Source organism: Chlorocebus sabaeus, chromosome X (genome assembly GCF_047675955.1).
Source record: "Chlorocebus sabaeus isolate Y175 chromosome X, mChlSab1.0.hap1, whole genome shotgun sequence".
NCBI lineage: Eukaryota > Metazoa > Chordata > Mammalia > Primates > Cercopithecidae > Chlorocebus > Chlorocebus sabaeus.
Window position 1 is genome coordinate 49390090 of NC_132933.1, and position 21861 is coordinate 49411950.

General features: G+C 43.0%; 2 protein-coding genes across 2 annotated transcripts in view; both read left to right on the top strand.

The window, feature by feature from the left end:
- Positions 1–2623, top strand: part of LOC103232423 (thymosin beta-15A) — a 3338-nt gene extending 715 nt beyond the window's left edge. The window contains exons 2-3 of the mRNA XM_007992431.3: positions 1156–1272; positions 2184–2623. Of these exons, the coding sequence (XP_007990622.2) occupies positions 1173–1272; positions 2184–2221 (138 nt within the window). The 5' untranslated portion in view covers positions 1156–1172 and the 3' untranslated portion in view covers positions 2222–2623. The remainder of the gene's footprint in view (positions 1–1155; positions 1273–2183) is intronic.
- A 10923-nt stretch (positions 2624–13546) lies between these two features.
- On the top strand, positions 13547–14373 carry LOC103232425 (histone H2B type F-M-like). Its single transcript, XM_007992435.3, has 2 exons — positions 13547–13993; positions 14337–14373. Exons 1-2 carry the CDS (start codon positions 13569–13571, stop codon positions 14371–14373), a joined length of 462 nt encoding a protein of 153 aa, XP_007990626.1. The 5' UTR covers positions 13547–13568.
- Positions 14374–21861: the final 7488 nt, after the last annotated feature.

The window sequence follows — 21861 nt, forward strand, 5'->3', positions numbered from 1 at the left end:
GGGCCTCTCCATTCTACTCCAAGCACTAGACATAGTATCTTACTCCACCAGGGTGGGGCCGGGCTCGCTTATGAGAGCTCTGCCTTCCGATTTCTGGGATACCCTATTGTCTCTTTTGGACAAACTCGGGATGCTCACAGGGCACCAGGCATTTCGTCAGGTCCATAGCCACGGACTTCTGAGTCTCATCTCCTTGCCTGTCTCTTTGCAGAGAAAACATGGTGAAAGAAGACTCACTTCTTTTTGGTTTATCCCATTCTGCTGAAGTCATGGGTCTGATCCTAGTTAGCTATCTCTTCTTACAACGTTTACAAACCAGTGCCACAAGGAGCTATGAGGCGTGCACTGTAGTGCCTTAATGTACTATCGTCTTTGGGGATTTAAAATAGAAAGAAATTAGTACAACTTATGCCACTCTGTTTTGTGTGCTGCCCCCCATCTCTCAAGAAAAATGCCAAAAACCAAAAGTAATTTAATAGAAAGTGAAGATGCTCAAATAGTGCTATCTCCTGTTACAAAATAATTACTTGTTTAAAGTCAGTCTTTACTTTTTCTTCTATCCCTATCTGCTCTTGTGCTTCTATCACCTCCGTTTTACTCTTGCTATGATTTTAAGAGTCCGACATACTGGCTCTGGGTTTCTAGGGCACCTTGGTTTATAGTGCGTTCTGATGTAGTGGCATTTACTGCCTATCAGAAATGGGCTAATGATGTAGAGTTGAAATTATTTTAACAAAAATATAACTTTTTTTTTTAATAGACACTTGCTCTGTTGCCCAGGCTGGAGTGCAGTGGTGCAATCTCGGCTCACTGCCACCTCAGTCTCCCAGGTTCAAGCAATTCTCCTGCCTCAGCCTCCCGAGTAACTGGGATTACAGGCGCCCGCCACCATGCCTGGCTAATTTTTGTATTTTTAGTAGAGATGGGGTTTCACCATATTGGCCAGGCTGATCTTGAATTCCTGACCTCCAGTGATCCGCCCACCTCGGCCTCCCAAAGTGCTGGGATTTTCTAAGATGTGTTGCTGTTTTTCTGTTGAAAATAAGCAGGTAGAATATACACTGATAGGAAATGTGAATTTTTTTGCTTGTGACCCGTTAGTCCGAAGATAGTTCTGCCATGTACGTTTTCTTAAAAATGTTTTTTTCTTTTCAGGCTTTCTTCTAGTCAAGATGAGTGATAAACCAGACTTGTCGGAAGTGGAGAAGTTTGACAGGTCAAAACTGAAGAAAACTAATACTGAAGAAAAAAATACTCTTCCTTCAAAGGAAAGTAAGTCATGGGGGGTTCTGATGGAAACAAACAATAGAGAAAGTTAATAGGTTCACTAAATAAACCTATCTTCTAGTAAATTTTTGATGCAAAGTAAGCAATAATTAGAGTACCATGGTATTTAATGCAGCAGTTAAAACTAGCAAATAGTTTTCTTCTGGTTCTCATATGATGGGGGCCCAGTAGTGATAGGGGAATAAAAAACTAGTTTCTTGTTAGAAAATTATTAAAACCACGTTAAAACCAATCTTGGGATATTGGATGTAGCACTAAAAAACACTTAGTTTTTGTCTACTTTTGGGTATTTGGCATTTTTCTGCATTTAGAAATTTGAGTCCATAATATCCCTAAATAACCCTGTAGACTGCAGTTTTGGCTTTCTATATCTGATGACAAGATAAGGTGAGACAACAAATTTAGATCTTAGTGTACTCAAAGCTCTCAGATTCAAGGGATGGGTTTTGCCCTCTGGAGTTAGACCCTGCTGGAGAAACTCTAAGCATATTCACAAAGGCTGAGGGGCACTTTTTGTTATGTCACTTTTATTTGAGAGTTGCAACATTAGTTAAAATTATTTGAAAGTATCTAATTTCCTAACTGTGTAGTGATAGATAAATCTGAAGAAAGTGCTTCACTTACTCCTCTGTCTTGAATAGTCTAAAAAAATGACAACAGCATTTGGAAAAACAAACCCTACAGTTGATGTAGTTTCTAATGAATGTTCAGGTGGTTAACATACACACGCATGCATACACACACCCCACTGTGAGTTTTGTGGTTAATGCCTTGGCATTCTAAATTTAAAGCTTATATAGCAGCCTTCAATGATTTACAAAGAGCTCTTTTGGAAGAAGCTGAACTTAGTCTTAGGAAAATTCTTTTGTAATGTTTTGTTTCTTTTATCCCCCCAGCTATCCAGCAGGAGAAAGAGTGTGTTCAAACATCGTAAAATGGGAATCTCCTCCAAAGAGCAGATTTCAACATTGTGTGACAGTCTTGGTTTTGGGTGTGTTTTTTTGTAACCCTATGTGTTTGTAAAGATTTCAGGCATCTTCTGATTTCTTCTCAACTGTATTCCCTGGCTAAGAGGTCAGGGGTAGTGAATGTTTCCTTAAGTTCCTTTTTAAACTTCCCATTGGTATGTAAATTCCAAATGGCAGATGCTGTCAATAATCTTGCCATTGATGACCTTTGTGTACGTAGTCCTTGCACCTCATACAGGATAAGCCAATTTTAACTTTCTACAATGGATGCCTCAATTGTTTTGTAATCTTCATGAGGTTGCATCCTTTTGCAGCTTCTTATAGTTTATTTTCACTTCCAATGTAGCAATAAAATAATAAATATAATAGTTATCGTGTGACTGTTGTGGTTCATTCTGGTAGGTAGTTTAAGGAATGAAAAGTACACAAGGCTACCCTTTCAGCCGAACAAAATGGTTGAAGGAAAACTTTTAGCAGATTATTCCTGGGGGGAAATACTCAATTCCGTCCAGGTCCAGTGAGTCCTGACTTGGGGATGGTAGGTGCTTTTTCTTTAGAGTTGGAATCACAGAGTTAAGAGAACCTTGGGAGAGAAGGTCATGTGGACTAATCTTATTGCAGAATGAAGCAATGAAAACAGGGTCTGATGTGATCTGCTCAAGGTGAATAAGGGCTGGAATTCAAGCTTGGCTCTCTTTCCTTCTGGAAAGTATTTTTCAGCTTAATGGGAGTTAACATCCAAGACTGAACTTGGATGGAGAAAGGGGCAGGAGGCACTTCCTAACAAACACCATATTAAGCACATCACATCTTCTAATGACCTGTAGCACCGAACTTCTGGTATGATTTTTTCTACTGAACAGAATTTGCTGTTTTATGAACTAAACATTTCTAGTGTTCATGGTGAGCATAAATGCTATGGATGAATTTTGTCACCTGTGACCCCCCAATTCATATGTTGAAACCCTAATCCTTAGTGTTATTGTATCTTTAGATAGCTTGTTTCAGAGGTAATTTAGGTTATGAAGTGATAACAGTCAGGGCCTCATCCAATAGGACCATGGCCTTCTAAGGAGAGAGAGACCAGTCTGCAACTTGCGAGGACACAGCAAGAAGGTGGCTATCTACAAGCCAGGAAGAGAGCCCTCACCAGAATGTGACTGTGCTGGACATCGACTTGAGATTTCTAGACTCTAGAACTGTGAGCAAGTAAATTTTTGTTGTTTAAGTCATCTAGTCTATAGTATTTTGTTATGGTAGCCTGAGCTAATACAATAAGGAATATGTATAAATGCATGAATTTTAATTCCTGCCTTTAAACAATACTTTTATACCTTTTTAAAAATTATTATTTTATTTTATTTTTATGAGACAGGGTCTTGCTCTGTCACCTAGGCTAGAGTGCAGTGGTACAATCATAGCTCATCGCAGCCTTGACCTCCTGGGCTCAAGCAATCCTCCCACTTCAGCCTCCCTAGTCCCTGGGACTACAGGCACATGCCGCCACACCCAGCTAATCTTTCTGATTATTAGTAGAGATGAGATCTCGCTATGTTGCCCAGGCTGGTCTTGAACTCCTGGGCTCAAGCAATCTGCCTGTCTCAGCCTCCCAAAGTGCTGGGATTACAGGCATGAGCTACCATGCCCAGCCTAATTTAATCATGTGTATAAAAACAAATCACCTATAATTCCACCAATTAGAAGTATTAACCATCCAGACTTGTGATCTATTAATGTACATATCTTCCTACAAAGACAGATTATACCGTTCATACCTATTTTCAACTTCAAGTATTATCTTACCTCCCCCTTTCTAAGGGCTCACATTCTTAAATAATCAGTGGGATTACATGAAGTGGAAGCTGTTTTCTCTGCTATAGCTTAAAGTTTCAAAATCAAAACAATAGGTAGGTCAATTTTGATCAAGTGCTGATGAGGTGACACAGTCACAGGGCTTAGTGTAGCCAGAGAATTTGAACCTTGGAAGTAACCATGTTAGTCAACAGTACCTTATCTTCTGCCTGAGGCAATTGTCCAGTAGAGTTGCTCAGCTCCTTGCAGTTCTCTGGAAGTGCACCTTTGTTTTACACTGAAGTCTGCACCTCCATGGTATACAAACTGTTCACAGGAATAGTATGCATTTCAATGGGAATTCCTTGATACGGATCATCTTGACAAAAGTTAATGAGGGTATCCTTGATCTGCTACTACTGTTTTTCTTGGTATGATGCTTATAATTTGTTAGTTACATGATGCACGCCAATTCCTTTAGTCCCTTCTTTCAGCAAAACACACCATTAGATCACCGATGCTCACTTATTGCCCTTTACCTGCTTTCAGCCACAGAGACGGATAATCAGATGTATTCATTTCCCATTCCAGTCTTCAACATCAAGACCTACTTCTCCTTTCCCTTGCCTATAATTTGTCTATGTCAGTCACCCTTACACTTCTAGTCAGCATTCCACAGCTGGATTATGGTGCATTTTAAACATTTCACTACGCTCCAGTATACTTTCTGAATTTACAAAGGCAACACACAAGAAGAAAGTCCTAATCATTCAATGTTTACAAAAATGACTACTCACGAGACTAAGTGCTTAGAACTGTATGCAAGAATTAACATTCTTTAGTGGGACATTTTTATGTCCTATGGAAAACTTCTGGCAAGTTCATGCAGCACCAATGAGCCTGATAGAAATAAAGTGATTGAGGGAAATGCAGTGTTCTTCAAACAACTCCACAGTTACTTTTTATCCCTGCAAAGGCAAACAGCTCTGAAAAGAGGCTTCAGCTTCCATAATTTTGTTAGGGATGTATAAGACAGTCTCAAAGCACCACACGGGGACATTTGTTGCAGTTAATTTTGTGAAAGATTTTTTCAGTCACTTTTGGAAGCAAACTTTTTTATTCTTTTTGAAATACTTTTATGAGATTTTCTTAAAATTCAAAAATAAGTACTAATCCTGATAAGGTGGGTCAATGGCCCTAAATCCTTAGTTTATCTATTTGAAGGAGAGCTGTGGAGGTATTATGGCCCAGCACAGTAAGTCAGCATTGGGCCTAAAATGAAAAACAGACTTCTCCATGGCCTCCTTGATCAGCCATCGGCCCCGTCTTTCCACCTGCACTGTTCACGGAAGCTCTCTGGAGCATCCGGCATTGCCCACATTCTTTCTCTTGAGCACTTGTGGCTCTGCCACAGGTGAAATCCTCTGTGGTTGGTCTCTTCTGCCAGGGATTTATCACGATATTATGAGCTGCAGAAGGATTTTGTTTTTGTAGATTATCCAGGGTTCGTTTTATCATTTGCTTGAATTGACATCCTAATCAGGTGTTGGCATCCGACTCGGAAGGGGAATTTACAACATATTTTGAAAGTACTGATAACAACAATACAATAGACAAACACAGGGCTTTCAAGCAACTCATCATACGTTTCCAAGGATTGAAATCCCAGAATATGTGTTCTCTCCACAGAAGTGAGTGCTAGATATAAATAATACTTTTTAAAAAGTAACTGGAAAGTCACAACTGTTTTGAACCTCAGCAATATAGATATAGAAAAACAAACACACACCCAATGGGCCAAGAAGACAACACAATGTAAATTATATTGTATTAACATTCCCAGGAATATTAACATTGACATCCCAGGAGGAGAAAGGAGGGATCATCTTAGTTTTCTTAGTGCCTCATCATCTTTTTCTTAGTCATTGCAAGGAGCAAGTGACATGCCCCACTACCAGCTACAGATTTATATCTCCAAATCAACACATTTGAAAGCAAGTGAGCAAAAAGTCACAGAGCAAGCAAAAATCATTCTCTGTCCGTCTTCCCTGTAATAGGGCAACACCAAGGAACACACATTCTGTTTCAGTCCCAGTCATCTTCCTTGCTTGTGCCAATGGCTGTGGTTCATGGGCTGCAGGTTCCTCTGTGGTGAAATGAGTGGAGACTGGGGCTTGGCATTCTCTTTGGACACCCCCATCAGCCAATGATGCACAATTGCAACTGATAAAAGTTTATGTTTTTAAAAAACAGGAGTTTATGGACAAGAAAGGAATAGAATTGGATAATTCTGAAGCAATCAGAACAGTAGTTTCCATGCTCAAGGACCCGGAATAATGAGATGCTTCCTGAAAATTCTACTTGGCTATTTCCTGTACTATCTTTGCGTCCTAATTTGTGTATTGAAAAGAATTCTGTGTATGAGACATGTTCGAAAAACGGGATTAAATAGGAAAGATGTTTATATCAAGAATTTCTTTTTATATGTTCCCAAATCGAGCATAACGGACATGTGGACTAGTCCACCAAATGCTCTGGGGAGAATAAGAGTGAAAATATTAAGGGACTTAGCTACAAAAATAACGTTGATCTGACTAATCCTTATAAACAGAGGCCTGGGAATCAAACTAACAGAAATGAGCATGTAGCGAAGTGATTACATTCAAAATTATCAAATGAAATCAATTATTTCCTGTGGAATAAACTGCACCACAGATATAAATTGAAGCAGAGTTGACAATGTTTAGTTCTTGGGGAAAGAATGCATGAAAAATCAGTGGGATACCACAGGTCATGTGCCCCTTAAATCGCAAGGATGTTGCCCTTGTGCACATGATGCGTAATTATAATATTTAGTTCTTTCTTATTTCATTGATTGTTCAATGTCTTCATAGTCTTCACTGTATCCGTTTCATAAGTCATTGTTTTTCATTCACCCCTATATGTCAGTGTATTGCATTACTATTCCCTGTTGGCACTTCCAGTCGTACTCTTTTGGTCACTTTACATCTCTTTAAATGACATTCTTCGGAAATTTCTTCAACAAGGTTTCTGTTGATGTCAACACTAGGAGTTTTCAATTTTTCTCCCGTCTCATTGTTTCTGGGTTAGGTTCTGCAGGAAGCTGACACCGTGATGGAGTTTAGTGTGCGGGACACTTATCCCGGATCAGCAGCTGAGGAACGGACAGGAAGGAGGCAGGAATGGGCAGAGGAAGAAGTTCATGCTTACTTCAGGCCAAACAAAAGCCTCTTGGGATACCCAGAGAAGCTCTGAAGATAAAATGGCTCATCAGAGTTATTCAGCATTGGGAATAGTTAGCTAGATCTTTATACCCCTTCCTGGATTTGTCTTTGCGTGTGGTCCACCTCGGGAAGGGCATGAGGTAGAGCAAGGCAGCTCAGGTAATGTCCTCAGGGACAAGTGGCTGTTGACTGGCAACTACCTGCACTCTGAGCCTCACAAACATCAAATCCATCCTCGACAGGGATTCTGGGTGGTTCTCCTGCCTGTCTATCACAGCCTTCTTATTATTTCATGATACTTTAGCTAGGAATGCAACTTTATGTTGACAGTATTTTGTCGCAGACTCTGCTTTTGACTTCCATTCATTGATAGACAGAGGTCTGCTGACACACACTTTGTTATTCCCTGGAAGGCAACGTGTTTTTTCTCAACTATTATGATCTCTATGTTTTCACTTTTCTGTAGTTTTAGTATGATGTGTATAAGTGTGTTTCCTGAATCGGCAAATCATGTGTTTCCTTTGATCTGCAAAATTACCAGCCATTTCTCTCTGAATATTATTTTCTCAAAATTCACTCTTATTTCAATTTTTGTAATGCCCATATGATGTTCATCCTACTTTGTTTTTCCACACCTTTAGTCTCCTTGCCTCTCTTTAATCTTTTCTTTCTTCGTTCTCTGTATGAGGTATCGTGTATAATTATTCTGATCTATCTTGTCATTCACTAAATCTCTATTCTGCTATCTCTAAACTGGTGTTACTTCTAGGGGTCACTATGTTTGTTTCTTTTCTTTTCTTTTTATTTTACTTTAAGATCTGGCGTACCCGTGCTGTACGCGCAGGTTTGTTACATAAGTACACATGTGCCATGATGGTTTGCTGCACCTGTCGACCCGTCATCTAGGTTTTAAGCCCCGCATGCAGTAGGTATTTGTCCTGATGCTCTCCCTCCTCTTGTCCCCGACACCTGACAGGTCCCGATGTGTGATGTTACCCTCCCTGTGTCCATGTGTTCTCATTGTTCAACTCCCACTTTTGAGTGAGAACATGCGGCGTTTGGTATTCTCTTCCTGTGTTAGTTTGTGGAAAATGATGGCTTCCGGCTTCATCCATGTCCCTGCCGAGGACATGAACTCCTTCTTTTTTTATGGCTGCATAGTATTCCATGGTGTATATGTGCCAACTTTTCTTTATCCAGTCTATCATTGATGGGCATTTGGGTTGGTTCCAAGTCTGTGCTATTGTAAATAATGTGTCAAGAAACATATGTGTGCTTGTGTCTTTATAATAGAATAATTTATATGCCTTTGTGTGCATACCTAGTAATGGGATTGCTGGGCCAGATGGTATTTCTGGTTCTAGATACTTGAGGAATCCCCACACTGTCTTCCACAATGGTTGCACTAATTTACACTTCCACCAAGAGGGTAAAAGCGTTCCTATTTCTCCACAGCCTGGCCAGCATATGTAGCTTCCTGACTTCTTACTGATCGCCATTCTAAGTGGCATGAGATGGTATCTCATTCTTGTTTTGAGTTGCACTTGTCTAGTGACCAGAGACGATGAGCTTTTTTCATCTGTTTGTTGGCTGCATTAATGTCTTCTTTTGAGAAGTATCTGTTCATATCCTTTGCCCACATTTGATGGGGCTGTTTGTTTTTTTCCTTGTAAATTTCTTTAAATTTCTTTTAGATTCTGGATATCAGAACTTTGTCAGATGGACAGATTGCAAGAATTTTCTCCCATTCTGTATGTTGCCTGTTCACTCTGATGATATTTTCTTTTGCTGAGCAGAACCTTAAGTGTGCAGAAATTTGTTTGATTCCTGCTTTGGTAATATTCTACCTGTTTGATCTCGGGCAAGTAACACTCTTATGTGATTCGGTGTCTTTATCCACAAACATGGAGATAATAACACTACTTCACAGAGATCTTGTGAAAGGGAATTGAAGTGTTCCCTGTAAAGCACTTAGAACAATGCCTGGCAAAGTCGCCATTCAGTCAGTGGTGCCTCTTTTTATTACTATAGCAATGCCTGGTTTAATTGACACCAACCAATATGAGTGTGGGCTATATGGGTGGTAATAAGGGAGTGCAATTAACTGGCAAGGTCGGAAGTGGGGTAAGTTCATTCAATCTTCTGGTTAGCATGTGCCACATGGACTCTGCTGATGTTCAAGGTATTGTTACCTTCTGTGATAATAATTGTAATTAAGTCCTCAATTTTACCATTGAACTGAATATGTTGTTATCCCCAGTCATATCAAATGATGAAGAAACATCTCTTAAGACCCAGGAAAAACTACTGACATAATTGTGTAGTCACTAATCAAAGGGACAGGTATTGATTAATGGAATCATGAAAATGTCTGATACATAACCGGATATTTTACATGTGGAAACAACACTCAGATCTCCGCAGCAATGTTTTAGTGCAGAAAGCTTGTATTAGGGGATTTCCAGACAAATAAAATCAATAGGATATTTATCCATCTATCTGTCGAGAGAGATTTATTTTAAGAAACTGAATCATGTGATTAAGGAAGCTGGCAAGTCCTAAATCTGCAGGTTGGGCTGGCAGCCTGGAGTCCCAGGTACAAGCTGACATTACGGCCATGAGGCTGAAGACCCATGGGAGGGTCGATGTTGCAGTTCAAGTGTGAACGTTGTCTGCAGCAGAATTTACTCTTGCTTGGGGGAAGTCAGTCTTTTTGTTCTTTTTCTGTTTTTAAGTTCTAAGGTACTCAGGCCATTATGGCGGGCAGTCTGCTGTACTGAGGCCCATTGATTTAAATGTTAATCTTACCAAAAAGCACATTCACGGAAGCATTCAGAATGAAATTTGACCACATATCTAGGTACTGTAACTCAATCAAGCCGAGTTACCTAGATCTCTGTCCTTGCTTATTTGGGAAAAAAATATCCCCCTGTTTGGAAAGACAAGACATGAAATTGGCCATCACAGAGCTAAATGTGGATCATCAGGTGATGACCATGTAACCCTAACCTGAACATTTTCCCACTCTCTGCTTCCTAACCTTTCTCTCACTAATTTGCAACAGAGTAAACTTATACTCCCCAACTTAAAATGGAGTTAAGTCCAGTTAAACCTATCATAAAGGCAAATAATTTTAAGTTGAACCATGCTAAGTTGGAGTCCATGTGTATTGGACACAATTGAGCAACATGGAATGGCTATCCAAATGTTTCAGACAGCTATTGAAACACAGAACTGAGCTCAGGCATGGTTGAATTTCCTAACTGCTGCTTCAAAAAACTCCCGTGGTTGCACAAGAAAATCAGGTTCCTTGCATACCTTTGCAGGAAGGCTAACTTGATGCTTTTGCTTTTACACCTCTGAATTTATCATGTTGCCTTCAGGGAAAGATCAAGCTACAGAAAGACTTGTTGTAAAGGGGAGGCTCACCTTAGACTGTCTACCTAGGTATCCATGCATTGAAGGTGCCATCACTGCAATATGAGAGAGGATGGCAGAAGACAATGTTCAAGTGCTTGGGTTCTGGAGTCAGACTGACGTGGATTTGCATTTCTGCCCTTCCATTTATCAGTTGTGTGATCATTGGACACGTTTCTTAGTTACTGTGTTTCTTGTCTGCCAAAAAGTTGAGGCTAAAATATCTACACCATAAAGGGTTAATGGGAGGAGTCAATGTGATACGCAGATCATGGAGGAAACAAAATCTGCCGTTCTCATGGGTTTAACACGGGGACTCAGACAGCTTTGTAGAGAAATAATTTTTTTAAAGTGCAGTACAGGAAAGGGGACTGTACCCAAGTGGTCCAGAAGGGTGGTGTGGACTAGCCACAGAATTCAGCAATGGTCTCGTAGGTTGTCAGGGGCCAGTCTCTTATCTAATTTAGGTTCATTTATTTATCTGTTCATTCAACAAATATCTGAGAGCTACTACACTTACAACTAACTGCATGATCTAGTTACCCTGGGAAGTACAGAGTTGTAAATTTGGACATGTTTCAGAGTGAAAGGGGGTGCTATTAAGAATTACTCAGGGACAACAGGCGAAATCAGGACATATGGTCACTATACTAGGTAAAAAGTCTGGGATAAGGAAAAAGAGTAAATAGCCACCCTTTACAGCATCTTCTGTGCCCTCACTCACTTCCACACTCCTTCCCCCTTATTCCAGAGTGACAGTCTCATGAAAGAGGAAGAGTATTATATTGGGTCAAGAATCAGGCCCAATCATATTTTGGAGAAAGCATTGTACTGAAGTGTTTTTATTGTCTCAAATTATCATAGTGCATTAATTTTGTCAGACACATGTGCCTGAAATGGAAAAAGCCCCACAACAGTGAAACTGAAAAAAAAAAAAAAAAAAGGAGAGTCATCCTAGTTTTTTTAATTGGTCACTTTCTTTTTCTTCAACTTGTGGACAAATGTGAACCTAAAAGAGTCCATCTTTCAAGATGGATCCCAGTGACTGAGCCTAATTTGAAACTAGAGCCAAGCTGCCACGTGCAGACTAGAGCCCACACATGTACTAGGAATTCCCCAAAAACCCACACCTCTATCTAACTCTGCAGCTTTCAGAGGTCACCTGAACCAACCAACCAGAGCTCACCTGCCCTGCCAATCAGGGCTCAGTCGTGTTGACCAATCAGAGCTCAACTGAGTCAACCAATCAGAACTAAGTTTGAATCCTTTATTTGCATGAATGGACTGTACTGGGAACCTTGATGAGAACTTTCTCTATAAAAGTCGTATCCTTTTTTGGTTCTCTGGAACTGCACCTTTGTTTTACACTGAAGTCTGCACCTCCCTGTTATGCAAGCTGTTCACAGGAATAGTCTCTTTCCTCCAAATTCCTTTTCAGAGAACTTTTCTTCACAATATGATGCAAGAGGTAGGAGACATGCTTACTTACAGGCTTGGATTCAAATCCTTAAGTCACCACAATTACAAGAAAACGAAAAATCAAACAAAGAAATAAAAAGTAGATGAACACCTCAAACTAATTTTCTCTTCAATTTACAAGGCTGAACAGCTCGAGGTCATTTATGGGTTCAGGACTGGTCACCTGCTCACATTCTGAGCCAATGGCTCAGGCCTAGGGCTGAAGACATTTCATTAGCTGAGCCAGTGGAGAGTGGGGTTTTGGTCCTATCATTGGATACTTCGATCGTAAGTGATGCATACTCACAGGACATTAAACTTTGCATTAAAAAAGATTGTAGACTGGGAAATAATAGAATTAGACAAATGCGAATGAGTTAGAGTCCTTATTTCAGTTTCTCGGAAGCTTGAAAAGGGTGCTGCTCATTGAATTTTTGATTTAGCTGTTTCTGCACTGTGGGTTTTTATGTATTTAAATGAATTGTATAATAGAGGTAATATTGAAAAAAGATTCTATGAGATCTGCTTGTTCCATTAGTAATGTTTGTCCCGTTTGATGGTTCTAAATTGTTATTTATAGCAGTAAACAGTTTATCTTTGTACGTGTGTGTGTGTGTTATGTGATTTAGTTAATATTTCAGTATGAGTTTTGTAACCACGTTTATAAATATTCGCAGATTTTTTTGTTTGTTTTTAGGGTGCATCCTTCAATGGGTATCAATATCATGTTTTATTTTCCTGGAATAACTTTTCTCAGCCAGATACAATAGCTCCTGCCTGTAATCCCTTAAACTTGGGAGACTAAGGCAGGAGAATCGCTGTAGTCCAGGAGTTCGAGACCAGCCTGAGGAAACATGATGAAACCACGTTTTACTATACACACACACACACACACACACACACACACACACACACATATATACATTCACACACACACACACATATATATACACACACATATATATACACACACATATATATACACACACACACACACACACACACAAAACTTAGCCGGGTGTGGTGGCACACGCCTCTAGTCCAAGCTACTTGGGAGGCTGAAGAGGGAGCATCGCTTGAAACCGGGAGGCACAGGTTGCAGTGAGCTGAGATCGCACCACTGCACTGCAGCCTGAGCGACAGAGCAAGACTCTGTGTTCCTTTGTCTGAGGTAGGCAACCGGGCAGCTTAGGCCGGCAGACACCCTCTGTGATTGGCTGATGTGATGCCAAGCAACAGGATCATCCAATCACCTTCAATGGAGGGAGGATTGTTGACGGGCTCCCTGGGTGACACTTCATCCAATCAGATGTCGAGTTGGACTGTGACGTAGAGCCACACGGCCATACCAAAGTACTCCGCTTCACTGATCCACAACCGTCACTCTCTGATCTTGCATCTAATGGCCGCTGCCTCCATCATGGCTGAGGCTTCCTCTAAGACGACCTCTGAGGAAGACCAGAGCATCCAAGAGCCCAAAGAGGCCAACTCCACCACCGCCCAGAAGAAGAGGCGAGGGCTCCGCGGTTCCCGCAGGCGCCATACCAACCGCCGCAGGGACAGCTTCAGGGACAGCTTTGCCGCCTATTTCCCCCAGGTGCTGAAGCAGGTTCACCAGGGCCTCAGCCTTTCCCGGGAGTCCGTGAGTGTCATGGATTCTATGGTCCATGACATATTGGACCGCATCGCCACTGAGGCTGGTCGCCTGGCCCGCTACGCCAAGCGTGTGACCATCACCTCCCGGGACATCCAGGTGGCCGTGCGCCTACTGCTGCCGGGGAAGATGGGCAAGCTCGCTGAGGCCCAGGGCACGAATGCCACCCTCAGGTACACCAAAAGCAAGTGAGCTGTCTCAGGAGCACCTGAGCACCCGGGAAACCCAAAGGCTCGGTTCAGAACCTCTGTGCATGGCCATAAAGACCAGTGACCCGCCAAGGAGGGGAACCCCACCGGAGGTTGGGGTGGGTGGCATCCTGCGGGGGTGGCCATCTGGCTATGCTCCAAGGAAAAGTAGGGGGTGTTTCCGTGATCGGGTTTCATTTCCTCAGTTTCCTAAATGGCCGTTTTTATTAGTTATCTTTCTCAGTTATTTTATGATGATATTATGAAGGTACTGATGTTTACCTTTTTCTCTCTCATTCTCCTACGACTGTATGGTGGAATTTTCCAGGACTTCATTATCTGCGATATGGCAAGAGAGAAAGTGAATACGCTGACATAAGAAGAGAGGTAACCCTCCTAAACGTGTTCAGCACCTCCCTCATCATGAATCCACGTAAATAAGCAAACGAGGCCCAGTTACAGTGTATATGTAGCTAAATAAAATTTTCAAGAATCCATTCATTTTCCAGCTTCCCCGACTCTGAGATCACTATTGCAATTCATTCTCTGTTTGCTCTGACAATAATTTTTTCATTTCCTTTTGAACAGAAACCTTCCTTACTTCCAGGTATGTGTCAGTAGGATTACTGAGTGTCCACGAAACAGCTCATGCCTTAGTGTACAGCGGTGCAGCCAATGAGTGACCTGCAGTCTATCAGCAACAGTCATTGTCCCAATGTGGGGGGAGTGACCCAAGCTGAACCCACAGCAGTCTTCCTGTGATATTCAACCCGGTGTTTAAAGGAACGGCAGTGTGATTCTTTACCTGATGTTTTTGTTTGCAGTGTTTGTAATCATGGTCTTTTAGGGATATGAATCCAAAGCTAAGATTAATCTATGTTCCTTGTCCCTAACATCAAGTCATACAGAGCATTGGCAGTCATTAGTAGATGTCAGATAATGCTTATTTCCTCAGGAGATTGGCATATTAATATTCTTGTTAATATTAATATAGGCTACCATTCGTTGTTCTCTCTTCTGGGTCCCAAGTCTTGGTATTTTTAGCATTTTTTTCTATAAGTGTATTGCTGAATTTCAGAGCAGGTGCTGACTTTCCCATTGCTTTCCTTTTCAATTGATTTCCAGTCCCTAAGGATGTGGACAAGAGAACATACTCTGGGATTGTAACTCACAGGAATTTATTATGTTGTGCCTTGAAGCTCAATCTATGGCCATTTTTGTTAAATGTTTCCTGTGAACTTTGAAACATCTCATAAACACCCCTTCTCCTTCATATGTCAAAACCAGTAAAGGACGGCACTCTCAGTCAAACCATGAAACAAAAGCTGGATAAATGCCAAAAATCAAAATTTTCTTGAACTCATTCGAAGTGGGTATAACCACCCCATAGGGCCCAACACATAGCCACATAGATTATTCCACCATTTAAAGAGGAATCCTTGGTCAAGAGGGAAATGGGTTCAGGACAGGGTAGTAGCCAGAGCTTCCTTGAGTGGTGCAGATGGGAAAGGGGGAAGGTCACCTCCAGAGCTCCACTTGGGATCCACAGAGAAAGGATGTAGAACCAAGAAGTCCCCTCATTGGGATTTGTTACTTTCTGTTTTTCCAGATTGTTAGAAAAATGTTACGAAAATAGTTAAAGAGAAACGTTATGAAAATAGTTGAAGCTGTGCTTACTGCACAAGGAGACCAACAAAAACCCCACAAAATCAGCTGCAAGTAAATCCCTCTGGATGGTGCCACCAAATGTTCCTACAAGTCCAGAACAACACTTGCCAAATGAAAGACTCTTGGCAGAACCCTGTTTCTTTGCAGAGACAGAGTCGTGTAGCTGGTCCAAAACACCACATCACACTCAGTGACTTATTTCTCATTATGCTAATTGTTTTGCTGTAAAGTGCCAATGTTTCTGTGAATTAAGACCTACAAATAAATTTCTGAAGTTACCCTTGCACATGTGTGTAATTAGACAAGTCCTTTTGAGAAACCAAATCTACTGGGATATTTTACCCTGGAATATGTGTTTTCCCTTTGTAAATTCAGAAATCAAAGAGGGCCATTAGTAAAACACGGTCAATAATGAAATTTGACTTGCTTATGGGGAGTGAAGAGTGAGGGGGCAAGGGGACTGATACCGGTGAATTGTAGAAGAAAGAGGAAAGGGGTGGATTGATGTGAAGATTGGAAGTGGAAGCTCACACATTTGATACAGCATTTCTGTGGGTGACTGAGCGGAAGGGGAACCTAGTGAGCAATCGTGCTGTCATGCTGTGACTTAAGGAAACACAAACTACGGGAAAGAGCTTAACTGCCCAAACAACAAATAAGAAGTATCAATGTAGGGAAAATAGCATGAATGGGAAAAGATAGTCCAGTCAGGCATTTCACCAGCCTTCCCTGTAAGCTGGAATTCATTTGAAAATATAAACAAGGACCCAAACATGGCACAGAGAAAACTACTCCTCAAAAAGTTTAAGGAACAATGCCTATTCTAGGTTCCCTCATAATGAAATCTCACTTGTTTACATTTATCTGATTCTGCTCTTCTTCAGGCTAGAATCTTCTGTTTAAGAAAATCTTCATGACTGGCCTCTATGCATCATGGGGTTGATGGAATGCTGTACAATGGAGCAGCACAAGCTCCACTCGGATCCGTGTCTGCCAGTGAGGCACCTGCAGCCGAGGAGCCACAGCCCAATGTGTGATCAAGTTTCCTGGTCTGAACTAGGAAGAGTTAGTTGTCCAGGGATGTTCAATGGGAGTTGAAGGGGAAACTTGTGATTAGATGGGTGTGCTTCTTTGGTTCTTCCATGGATCTTATGCTTTTAATGCTGTTGATGGAGGTGTATTCTGTTAGTTTTCTAGGGCCGCTGAAAAACATTCCAGAGCCTGGCTGACGTAAACACTATGTATTTTTTATCTCACAGTTCTGGATACCAATTGTCACCTTTTTGTAAGGATACCAATCCTGTTGCATAGAGTTAACCCTCACAACTTCACTGTAACCAGATGACCTGTGTGGAGACTCTCTCCACATAAGGTCACATTCTAAAACACTGGGGGCCAGGAGTGCTACCTGTGCATTTTAGGAAGACACCACTCCATCCATACTAATATATCTTCTGCATCCACTCAGCAGCACAAATTAACATCTTCACATAGAAAATACATTTATTTCATCACAATATCCCCAAAGACTTAACTCACTCCAATGTCAATTCTCCAATATCGCACTTGATAATCTTCTGTATCTGGAATGGGTGAGTCTCCAGGTATGACTCATGCTGAGATGGGAAGTTTCTCCAGCACTGCACCTGTGAAGCTAGACAAGGTATCTGCTTCTGAAAGACAGTTGTGGGACTGGTACCGGATAGGGCTTATCATACCAAAAGTAAGAAATCTGAAAAACTACTGAAGTTCATGGATCCTAAGCACCGTGGAAATCTAGTGGGGACAAATTCCATTGCCTTTTAAGGATGGAAAAGATTCTGCTTGGGCTCAATGCTCTCAAAGAGATAGAGATAAGGTTGCTCCTGCTGTTCTCACTCCCTAAATTCCAGTGGCCTGAAACCTGTCTTCTCTCGAACGCTGAGATGTATGCTGAAGTAGGCTCCATAGAGAGGGTGGATAGTCAGATTTTAGGGGAGTCCTGAAAGAGGAGGTCGATGAGGGAATTTGGAACACCCAAGGGCCCCAAATGTGGAGGATCAGATATTGAGACCAGGTTCTAGTCAAGTGCCTATTAACAAGTACTGATTCCCCATTTTCTCCTTACTGTCCTCTGTGTGTCTGTTTACGTTTGGCCAGGGCCCCAGAAGGGATAAAGAGTGTCTATAATGGTTAGAAACTTCATGCCACTTAAGGGCAATCACTGTGGCATAAAGAAGGAGGATCCACTAAATGGGAGAGGTCACCCTGCTAGCGATAGGTCCAATGTAAAACCAGTCAAGAGGCTACCCCTTTGACCCAGAGAGTAAAGGACCTCTTCTTATGCACATGCTCTGTGTGTGGCCCCTAGCAGCATCACAAAAAGTGTGTGTGAATAGGCTGCATCCCAGGAAGGCTGCTTATTCCTGAATGCTCCTCCCATTGCCCCGTTGGACAGGTCTGTTTGCCTCTCCCAAGGGATCCTGATAGGCCCGTGATGGCTTTGACGCATGGAGAATGGTAGAGGTTTGTCTGTCCCAGAGCTATCCTTTCAGAGGACTGGAGTGGCCTATGCCTGGCTGTGTAAGAGCTCTGAGCTGCCAGGTAAGAAGTCTGCCTCTCTTGCTGGAGACACCACAGTGATATGCTCTAAGGAGCCTTGGAGAGGTGCAGAGGCCCAGCTGAGCTCAGCCCTCCAGACAGCCCCTCCAAGGCACCAGCCATACCAGACCTGAAAAGTGAATAGGATTCAGATAGGGAGATGGTGGGCGGGGGCAAGGAGGTGGTATGGGAAGCCAGGTTCCATGGCAGTGAGGGGGAATTGCTTGACACAAAGCCCCGAGTGGGTAGTGCCGCAAGGCTGGAGCACTGTAAAGTTGCTCCCCAGCAACTTCCCTTCAGGACTCAGAGCAGCATTATCCGTACTGCTTTACTAACACGTGGCTCAGGTGTCAGCTACTATCACTGTCAGCCCGAAGCAAACAGATGGGGCCCAGATAGCCAGGAAGGTCTGGGACCTTCCCCAATGACCTTAGGCATTGGCTGAATAGCAATGAGTGAGGGTCCTCTGGCTTCTACTTGTAAAGGACACTTAAGCACAGTGGAGCCTGTCTCCTCATTGCATCAGAGGTCCACGCACAATCTTGTAGCCTGCTGCTCTCCAAAGGATCTGTGGGAGTGAAATGCCCACCATGGACTCCCAAGGGATTCAACATCTTCTAGGCTAACAAACCTCTTCCAGGGAGGCTCACTTGACCCGGGCTTGTTCTACAGTTCACCTCGAGGATGGCTAGTGGGTGGGTCATCTGCTACCGTTTTGGGGGATCCTGGAGCCACTGTGGAATTCCCTGGGACAACTCCCTTGAGGTTTAACTTGACCAATCTCTTCTCCGTTTCTCCCTATGGCCTGGAGTGACTATATCCCCTTACCTAAGCTCGAGGACCCACTGAGTCCTATGTCTTTATTGCCTACATCTTTCTCTCAAGCAGGCCTGCCTATGCCATGTAAAAGTAATGGGGCAGGCACTCCTATTCTGGGTTCTATGTGTGTCCCTCTTGCCAACTACCCATTCACAAGCATTCACTAGAAACTTAATCTATCATAGGACTTGAGGCCTGGCAAGGCCACTTACTCATGTTGCGACCTTGGTAGCGGTTGACCCAATCTGGTATAATTAAAGGAGAATCAATGCTTGCACATGCTGGAAGAGAGCTAGGAGGTGAAAGAGTGAGGACTACACTTATGTGCATTACACACATAGCCGAGTGCCTGCCACATGGTACCCTAAAGTGGCCAATGAAAAATGGTGATGATGGCCTTTATTGTAGTGTTGGATTCTGGAAGGTGAGGAAGGATGAGATATGGCCCCACACTCCATCGTCTGTGACATTGCAACTGAGGAGAAAACTAGCACAGGCATGATCCCCAGTGACTATCAAGAGAAGGCAGCATGTGATCAAGGCCACCATGCCTGCATGCTGGGGGTTCAGAGGGGAGGAAGAGGAAGAGGCAGGGAACTCACCACAAGCCTACACCAGATACTGCACCTAGCATGCTATATCGACTCTCTCTTTCCTTCCTCATCACAATCCATCTGTGGGGATGCTGCAAACAGTATGCCCATGTCACAGTTGGAGATCCTGAGACTCAGGACATCTTCACAGGGGAGGCAGGATTTGAGCCAAGACCTGAAAAGTGAATAGGATTCAGATAGGGAGATGGTGGGCGGGGGCAAGGAGGTGGTATGGGAAGCCAGGTTCCATGGCAGTGAGGGGGAATTGCTTGACACAAAGCCCCGAGTGGGTAGTGCCCCAAGGCTGGAGCACTGTAAAGTTGCTCCCCAGCAACTTCCCTTCAGGACTCAGAGCAGCATTATCCGTACCGCTTTACTAACACGTGGCTCAGGTGTCAGCTACTATCACTGTCAGCCCGAAGCAAACAGATGGGGCCCAGATAGCCAGGAGAGCGTGTTCATACAGCTGTGCGGCACTGGATCCCACCTCCACCACCTGTGATTTCCCGAGGGCATGAATCTCGGAATTGGGACCAGGTACCTCCGACATTCATTGGTTGCTGACTATGTGTCTGGCACCCTGTCTGCATCATCACCCTGGATCTTCACAACCACTTTCTAGACTCGTATTCCACAGAGGAGGAAACTGAGGCTCAGAGAGGTCAAGCCACTTGCCCAAGGCAGTACAGCCAGTAAGAGGCACAGCTGGGGTCTGAGCCCAGGTCTCCTCTGACTCCCAAACCTGTGCCCTCAATGACTCTTGCTGTCGAGTTCGGTCCCACTAGCTCACATGAGTTCTAAGACCCAAACAGATGCTCTCACAGTGTTGTGTCTCTTTCCCATGTTAATGCAGCCTAGCCCTACCAGTTGTCTCCAGGAAACAAAAGCACCAGGACTTCAAAGAAAGGAAATCATGAAAAAGATGCTGTTAAAAGTAAATCGGTCTCATTGCCCACTAACCTTTGTGTTCCAAACCCCAACGGATGTTCTTATTCTATCCCCAGATCTTTCCCCTAGAAGGGGGGCCACACATCCTGATTTTGCCTATTGCCCCAGCCCAAGGATTCACAGTGCCCCATTTACTCTGAAACCTAACCCCAAATTTATTCGACAAGAAATTATATGCTCACCCTACCTATGAAAAGGAAAGAAGCCTCACATATCAAGTCTTGGGCAACCCTACACACCATACTGAGCCAGGATCCGCAGCTCTCCCAAGAGAGACTGGGCTCCTGGAGGAAGAAATAAGGAATAAACAGACCAAGAATATGATTTAGAGAGGATTCCTAGTACAACCCAGCTTGTTTGGAATTGGAGTGGTTGCAGAACAGGAGTGGAAGAATGCGTGGAATGCAGAGCTCGCCCTAGTTGTGAGTGGGCAGGGTTGAGCACAGAGAGCAGGTCGAAAGACACCCACTGTGATTGCCAAGCAACAGGACCGTCAAATCACCTCCGAGGCCAGGAGGATTGCTGATAGTCTCCCTGCATGGCACTTCATTCAGTCAGTTGTGGAGTTGGTGACCCGTGACTTCAGCCATACGGTGACTACAAATGGCCCTCCCACTGGTGGTCAACTGTCATTGTCTGTTCCTCACATCCACTGGCAGTTGCCCCCGAGATGGTTGAGCCTTCCTCTGAGAGGGCCTCCGATGACGTCTTGAGGACCAAGGAGCCCAAAGCGGCCGATGCCACTATGGCTGATAAGCAGCAGGAGAAGACAAGCAGCTGATATTTCTGGGTTTTGGCCTTTTCTTCATTGTTTTGTTTTCTGTAAAGTAAAAGTACCTTTTCTTGATGGTTTTGTTTACTGTAAAGTAAAGGTACCTTTTCAGTTAAGTTTCACCAAGATTATGACACAACCAAGGATGCATGAGGTGTCTCCAACGAGGTAGAAAGTAGATTTCACAAGGTCCAGAACTTCCCCATACCCCAGAGAGAGTTCAAAGAGGAAAGACAGTTTTGCTAGCCTTTCACAGGATACAACCCACATATTTGTCCTACCAAATTTTCTAGGGTCTTAGATTGTCGGCTGTCTCCACAAGAAGGCCACAGGGCCTCATGTGTCCCCATCATAGGTGAAGGAAGACAGGAAATCCAAAACAATCCAAGGAAGGTAAAAAGGTCAATAAGAAATAGATACTCCTCAAAAGTCACACCAATATCCAACCAAGAGGGACTGGTTTCCTGACTAGC